Source organism: Belonocnema kinseyi, chromosome 10 (genome assembly GCF_010883055.1).
Source record: "Belonocnema kinseyi isolate 2016_QV_RU_SX_M_011 chromosome 10, B_treatae_v1, whole genome shotgun sequence".
In the NCBI taxonomy this organism is placed as follows: domain Eukaryota; kingdom Metazoa; phylum Arthropoda; class Insecta; order Hymenoptera; family Cynipidae; genus Belonocnema; species Belonocnema kinseyi.
In genome coordinates, this window is record NC_046666.1 from 6,416,510 (window position 1) to 6,425,119 (window position 8,610).

Below are 8,610 nucleotides of genomic sequence, written 5' to 3' on the forward strand. Positions count from 1 at the left end.
GCTCTTAATTATCTTAAATGCTTTCAAATTCTTGGGCATCGGAAAAATTGAATAGGAAATGTTTTTTTAGCCCAAACGCGATAGTGCATCCTACAGGGAAGACTGGAATTTTGGATCGAAGTCGAGAACGATTTTGGCAGATAGTGCGGCTGAAGCTAAATATTACGAGTCTAGAAGTCACAGAGGAGAAACTGGAGTGAAGTCTCGTCTCGATACGGCTCCTCTCAGCAAACCGCGAAATATGACCATGGTCACCCATCAGAAATCAAATTCCGCTTCACACACCACGGGCTACCGAATCGTTGTCTCGAATTTGCAGGCAAATGTTACTCAAGAAGATATTAAGGTATGATCGACATTGAATAGGGTGTCTACCTAACAGGAAAAAGATCAGACATATTTTTTTCACCGGAAAAAACTGGGAATTCGATTCATTGTAAAAGATTTTAAGGAATTTTCAATAAATTTATATCATTTTAAATGATTTCAAAAGATTTCCGGATATTTTTAAAAATTCAAAGGAAAAATTTCAAAGGATTTGTAAATATTTTAGGGTATTTTTACATGCAATGAGTTTTCAAAAGAATAAAAAAATATCAAAATCTTTTAAGATATTTCAGCAAATCACATAGCATTTAAAATATTATAGGGGATTTTACAAAGCTCTCAAATTATTTTAATAAATTTTCCAGGATTTCAGGAAATATCAGATTTCATGTTATTTCAAAGATTGATAATATATTCAAGGGTTTTCTTATTTTCAAAGGATTTGAAATATTTTTGGGCATTTTAAAAGATTCCAAGAATTTTTTAACAGGTATTAATAATTTGAAGGAATTTCAAAGGATTTTAAAGATTATAGAGTAATTTTTAAAATTCCATAGAGTTTTCCAGAGCTTCAAAGTTGAAACAGTATCAAGGAATTTTAAAATATTTGAAACATTTTAGGGTATTTTAAAAGATACCAAGGAACTTTCAAATTATTTCAGGGTATTTTTTAAAAAATTAGAATAATTTTTAATAGGTTTCAGTAATTTCAAGGTATTTCTAAAGCTTTAAACAATTTTTAAGGATTTTAAAAGATGTCAATAGATTTTTAATATTTTAGGCTATTTTCAACGATTTTTTAAATAGGTTTTAATCACTTTAATAGATCCCAAAGAGTTTTAAAGCTTTTACGATAGTTTTTAAAATTCCAAGTAATTTTGAAGAGTTTAAAAAAGTTGCACGGGATTTCAAGATATTTAAAATGATATTAAATACTTTAAAGTATTAAAAAAAGAATGCAAAGTAATTTGTTATATTTTTCAATAATTTAAAGTTATTGCAAAGTATTTGAAAGATTTCATGGTATTTTTATAATTTCCAATAAATTTTCAAAAGAATAACAAAAATTTCAAAAGATTTCAAGATATTTACAAAAATTGCAATAGCATTTTCAATATTTTAGTATTATTTCAATATTTAAAAACTTTTCCAATGTATTTTATAAGATTTCTGAAAATTTCAATCATTATAAGGGATTTTTTCCAGGATTTCAGGAAATATTAGATTTCATGTCATTTCAAATATTTCAAGGTATTTTCAAAGATTTCGAAGAATTTTTCAGATTTAAGGATATTTGAAAATATTTCAAAGGAATTTTTTATTAATTTCAATAATTTGAAGGGATTTAAAAGAATTTGAAAGATTTTAGGGTATTTTTAATAATTCAAAGGAATTTTAAAGAGTTTTAAAAACTGTCAAGGAATTTCAAAATGTTTCAAAGGATTTAAATATTTCACTCTTCATTTAAAACGAGTAAATTGAAACCAAATATTTAAAAGAAAACAATTTGAAACTGAATTGTTTCACATAGAAAGCTTTGAATCTTTAGATTTTCGAAGAACTTGTAAACTTTTAGCGATTTAATTTTAATTAGTCTGTTTAAAAAGTGTTTAATTTATAAGTAAAATTGTTAAATTTTGACAAATATATAACAATTGAACACTTATTATTTGTAGAAAAAAAAATTTGAGAAATTCTAACAGATATAAAAAAAATCCTTAAAATCTTCCATGTTTTTTTTTGATAATTTTTAAAATCTCTTAAAATTTAAAACAAAAAATTTAGAATTTTTTTTAAATTCTAAATTTTTTGTTTGAAATCTGAAAAAGTCTACATTTTATTTTAAATTCAGCTGTAAGTATTTTAAATTATTTCAATTTCTAAATTCAATTTTAATCTTTTTAAAACATCTAAATATCTCTTAAAATTACTCTAATGTTTTTACAAATAATAAGTGTTCTATCATTCATTATTTACAAAAAAAAAGTTAATTTTCCACCAAATAGTTGAATTATCGACTGAAAAATACAAATGTTCAACAAACAACTGAATTTGCAACAAAAAATTATGTATTTTTAACAAAACTGTTGAATTTTAAAATAAATAATTAAATTTCAATTAAAGGAATAAAATTTTGAAACAAAAAATGTAATAGTTGATATTTAAACCAAAAAAGATTTTTTTTACAAAATAGGTATATTTTTTTCCAAAGAAATAGATTTTCAAATAAAATGATGAGTCTTCATGAAAGAAAGATTTTTTAGTCTAATAAGTAAAGTAAACTATAAGGAAATTTACAGTTTCCAAACCATAAAAAACCATTTTTCTGCAAAACAGTTACATTTTCAATCAAGATACATTAATTTGTAAAGAAATAGTTGATTTTGTTTACCCAAATTGTTAAATTTTCAACTAAAAAAATCGAATTTTCAACAGAGCAGCTGAATTTATAACCAAAATTGATGCCTTTGAACAAAATTGTTGAATTTTTAAAGAAATAATTAAATTCTAATATTAAAATAAAATGTTTAAACAAAAACATGAATTCTCGACAAAAAATGTATCAATTGATATTTAAACCAAAAGAAGTTGTAATTATAAATAAAAACCAGTATAATTCAACAAATAAAGAGTATTTTTTAACAAGATAATTACATTTTCAACCAAAGATATGAATTTTCAATTCAAATTCGTAATCTTCAAATAAAAAAATTAATTTTTAACAAAGGAGTTTAACTTGTAATTTAGTAGTTGAATTTTTAACTAAATGATATGAATTCTTGACAAAAAAGGTAATAGTTTTTTCAGTGAAAAATCATTTTCAATTTTCCTTACAATCTTAAGAAAATTTTTTTCAAGTCTCACAATTCTTTAAAAAATTCTAAATGTTTTTTTTGAAATTCAAGTTCTAAATTTAATTTGAATCTTTTTAAAACTTCTAAATTTGCAGGATTTTCTAAAAATTATAGAAAAAATTCAATTCATTTTGAAATATATTTAAAAGTTCCGAAAAAATTCAAATTATTTAAAATTGCTTAAAATAATATAATTTTAAACATCTTTAAAGTTCATTGATTAATTCTTTAATTTAGACTATTTGAAATGTTAACGTGGATTTATATTTTTGGAACTTAATCTGAATCTTTGAACTCTATAATTGATAAAATTTCTAAAATGTGCAATTTATTTTGAATGCTTTAATTTTTTGTTTATTACCTTATATGGAAAAATGTTTAGAATATAGTTTGATTTTTTAAATTTCATTGGCCGTGAAAAATGTTTGCGAACCGGGAAATGACCAGGAATTTTTTTCTTCGATTAAAACGGCCATCCTGGTTTTTAATCTAATTCAAAAATTCAAATTTTCTTTCCAGAACCCAAAATTAGTATTCATCTGAAATTTTAAATATATTTTTAATTCAAAGAGAGAAAGACTTACGTTTTAAAATAAAAATATATAAACTATAATTATGGTTTGGAACAAGGGATTTTGGAAGAGATATTTCTAATTCTGAAATAAAGTATGGAAATTTCTAAAAGAATTATTATAGTTCTGGCTTTGAACATGAAATTTTTTATTTAAAATTTATTATTATTTTAAGTTTATTATTATATTAGACTGATTTACAGTGCAGGAAAATGTAACAGGATTTTATTTTTTCAGGAGTTGTTCGAGGATGTTGGAGAACTACTTATTTCTAGATTAGTACGTCCGGGAACAGCAGAAGTTATTTACAAGACTTTGAAAGACGCGACCAAGGCAGTAGAGACCTATCACAATAGACAACTCGACGGTCATCCTATGAAATGCTTATTGGTCAATCCGAGACCAAAAAACAATCCTACAGCGCCTGCTGTTAGACCCTTGACAGAGTAAGTATTTTTATAATTCCAGGGATCACAATCTCTCTATTTTCTTTACCTAATTCTCCATTTTTACCCTTAAATTTGAAAAATTTCCTAAAAGCAACTAATATCTAGTATTTTCACTTTATTTTCCTCTTTTCACTCCCTTTTTTTTAGAAGGTTTCGATTAATTATTTAAGAATCATAAACAGAAATTCAAGATAGTAGAAAATAAAACGTTTTGAAAGAGATTCTTTTTTATTATACGAATTTCAATTTAAAAATTCGACCCGAAATATTAATCGATTTTGTAATTGCAAATAAAAAAACATTTTTATATTAAATTATTCTTATAATGCTTTTAACACAAAAGAAATAAGGAGATTTTGAACGATAAAGAGGAGAATAAATTCTGTTTAAAAAAATTAATGCGAGTGCTGATATTAAATTTAAATTGAAATGCTTTAAATTTCTCATATTTCGATTTAAAATATTGCATCTTTAAAAAAATGGACGCACTTTGCATGAATCTTCAACCAAAAAAATTAATGTTCAACAATTCTCCACAAAAATGTGATAGTTGATATTTTAAGCAAATAAGATTTTATTTTTAAATCACTCACCGTCGAATTCAACCAAAAAGTACCAATTTTATACTAAAAAAAGTGGAATTTTCAAGCCAAAGTAGTTCAATTTTTAATCTGAAAATGTGAATTTTCAACTGCAAAAATTATTTTTCAACAAAATAGTTAAATATTTAACCAAAGAGATGAATATTCAATCAAGAAAGATTTTTCAGTAAAAAAAAAGAACAAAAATTCAAGTAAATAGTCGAATCTTCAAAGCAAATCAGACGAATTTTTTTACAAAAAAGTTAAAATTTAAGAAACAAGATTATTTGCTACCAAATCGTTGAATTTATACCCAAGAATTTTAGAAATTGTTTTAAAATTAAAAAAAAAAATTTTAAACCCGAGAATTTGAATTTTCAACAGAAAAGATCATTTTAAATTAAATCATTGAATTTTCTACCCAAATAGTTTAATTTTTAACCCGTGAATTTTTAAAGAAACAAAAAAATAATCATTTATAACAAAATAGTTAAATTTTTAACCAAAGAGATAAATCTTCAACCCAGAAAGATTTTCCAGTCAAAAAAGAAGAAAAGTTTAAGCAGATTTTAGAATTTTCAAGCAAATCGGACGAATTTTTATACAAAATAGTTGAATTTTCAACAAAACAGGACATGTGCAACCAAAACTTTTAATTTCTATAGGAATAATTTAATTTTTAATCCGAAAATATTAAAATTTCGCCTAAAGTACTTAAATTTTTAGCACAAAAATGTAAATTTTTAACAAAAAAATTAATTTACAATAGCAAAAAAAAACATAATTTTAACCAAATAATTAAATTTTCCACAAGAGAATATAAATTTTTAACAGAAAATACAATTTGCAATCAAATCGTTGAATTTTCTACAAAAATAGGTGAATTTTCAACGAAAAAGTTCATTCACAACCAAAAAAGAAACTAATTTTCAACAAAAGAGTTAAATTGTCGAGGAAAGAAAGCTTTATCAGTCAAAAAAGAAAAGAGCCAAAAAGATCAATTTTCTACAAAATAGTTCTATTTTCAACACAAAAGTATGAATTTTCAACAAAAAAAGTTAATTTTTAACCAAATAGTTGAATTTTCAACTGAAAAATACAATTTTTCAACAAACAGCTGAATTTAAAACATAATTTTTAAACAAAAAATGTAATAGTTGATGCTTAAACCAAAACAGACTTTTTTTTTCAAAATAGGTATTTTTTTCCAAATAGATAGATTTTCAAATAAAATGATGAATCTTCATGAAAGGAAGATTTTTTAGTCTTATAAGAAAAGAAAACTTTAAGAAAATTTCCAATTTTTAGACCATAAATGCCATTTTTCTGAAATAAGTTACATTTTCAAGCCAGATATATTAATTTGTAAACAAATGATTGATTTTGTTTCACCCAAATTGTTGAATTTTTAACTTAAAAAACGAATTTTCAACAAAAATTGATACGTTTTAACAAAATTGTTGAATTTTTAAAGAAATAATTAAATTATAATCATAAAATAGTTGTGTTTTCTTTTTGGTTTTTGTTAATTCAGTTAGCATTTTATTGGATAAACAAAAAAAGAAGGGGAACAAGAAAAAAGTAATTTAGAAACAATATGGATTTAGATTTGAGCAAACTGCATATTTATTACAATTGTTATCTTCATAATTTTTCTGTTTTCGTGAATGTAAATGTTTTCCTTTATTTTTTTTTACACAACAATATTTGTTTCCTGGCATTAAAAATGTTTCTAAAGGGTTCTACTGATAAAAAAAAACATTAGAAGCAAATTTAAACGTCTGAGTAAACAAAAAGAGAAAACGTAGGATTTTTAAATAGTATTTTTTGTGTTTTTAAAAATTATTTCTTTTTAGCTTACTTTGAAAAATACTTTGAATAAATCAAGGTTCTATATTAAAAAGAATAGAATGAAAAAATTGATTATAATAAGGAAAATGTAACCATTTCATTGAATATTTGCCTTTTTTTGGTAGTAATTTAATTTTCTTCATAGAAAATTCATTTATTTGGTTAAAAAATCAAAAATTTGTTTCAAGATTAATTTTTTTTTGTCAAAAATTCATATTTTCGGGATAAAAAATTACCTTTTTTTTTGTTAATTATTCGTCGTTTTGCATGAAATAAACAGTTTTTGATTAAAAATTGAAATATGAGCTGTTAAATTTTTGTTGAGAAAGCATATTTTTTGGCTTGAAAATTCAACAATTGGGTAAAAAATTAATTTTTGTTGTTGTAGACAATTAATCTGTTACTATTGTGTTGAAAAGACATCTTTTTCATAAGAATTAACTGTTTTTGGTTTAAATATGATCTTTTTTATTTGAAAAATCACCTATTTGATTAAAAATGTAGGTCTCTAGTTTAAAAGTCGGTATCTTTGGTAGGAAATTAATCTTCGTAGTTGAGGATTCATTTTTTTGGTTGAAAATTTAACTATTTTGGTGAAATTTCATTTTTTTGTGTTCGAAGATTCGTCAGTTTAGTTTAAAATTAGAATTTTTGTTCGAAAATGTAATTATTTTATTGAAAATTCATCTTTTTTGGTAAAAAATTAATCTTCTTCATAGAAAATTCAAATGTTGGTTTAAAATTAATGTAACATCAACAACTTCTATTTTTTGTTAAGAAAACATATTGTTTTGGATTGAAACTTCAACATTTTAGTCGCAGAATTATATTTTTGTGGAAAATTAATCTGTAACTATTTGGTTGAAAATACGTATTTTTCAGACGAATTCAACTGTTTCTGGTTGAAATTTCATATTTTCGGGTTAAAAATTTAACTTTTTTGTTGAAAATTTGTCCATTTTGGATAAATTGAACTGTTCTTGATTAAAAATTAAACTTTCTAGCAAATTTATTTAGTTTTATTGTTGTAAAGTATCTTTTTCTTTTGTAAAAATTGAAGTGTCGTGTAGAAAAGTTGTCTCTTTGGCTTGCAAAGTCAATCTATTTTTTTTTTTCAAGAAAAATGTTGTTTTACATTTGATGTTTTCTGGTAAAAACTGTATCTTTTTTGGTAGAAAGTTGATTTAATTAATTAATGTTAATTTTTAATCTTGGTTGAAGAATCATCTTTTTTTTTTTTTATAATGCCACAATTTTGTTGAATTTTTACTTCATTCTTGAATAAGAAAATCAACAGATTTTTCGAAGCTAGCTAAAAAAAAGTGGAAAGAAATGAAAAATAGCCACTTTTTTTTAAATAAAAATTTTCATGATTTATCAATAATCTATTTTTAATTCAGAGTTTCAGGTATTCCTTTATATTATTTTTTTATATTAAATTTAATAAATAAATTTATTATTATATTATTTCTATTAATAAAATATTGTGAATCTAAATGATTTAATTTTTATCCCATTTAGTTTTAAATTTCTTAATGTAGAAAAAGAATAAGTATTTAATATTATCAATATTTTACTGTTTATTTAAGACGAGTAAATTGAAACCAAATATTTCAGAGAAAACAATTTGAAACTGAATTGTTTTACATAGAAAGCTTTGAATCTTTATATTTCCTTAAAATCTTCCATGTTCTTTGATAATTTTTGAAATCTCTTAAAATTTTCTCAAACTTTCTGTTGCAATAATTTTTCAAAGTGCAAAATCATTTTTTTAAATTCTTTTGTAGTCTTTAACAATTCTTTATAAAATTCTAAATTTTTTGTTTGAAATCTGTAAAAATATAAATTTTATTTTAAATTCGGCTGTAAGTACTTAAAATTATTTCAAGTTCTAAATTTAATTCGAATCTTTTTAAAACTTCTAAATATCTCTTCAAATTACTCTAATTTTGTACAAATAATAAGTGTTCTATTG

General features: G+C 22.8%; 1 protein-coding gene across 1 annotated transcript in view; it reads left to right on the plus strand.

Annotated features, from left to right (window-relative positions):
- Positions 1-8,610, plus strand: part of LOC117181363 — a 27,470-nt gene that overhangs the window by 16,726 nt on the left and 2,134 nt on the right. Inside the window, exons 4-5 of the mRNA XM_033373955.1 lie at positions 71-346; positions 3,992-4,200. Of these exons, the coding sequence (XP_033229846.1) occupies positions 71-346; positions 3,992-4,200 (485 nt within the window). The remainder of the gene's footprint in view (positions 1-70; positions 347-3,991; positions 4,201-8,610) is intronic.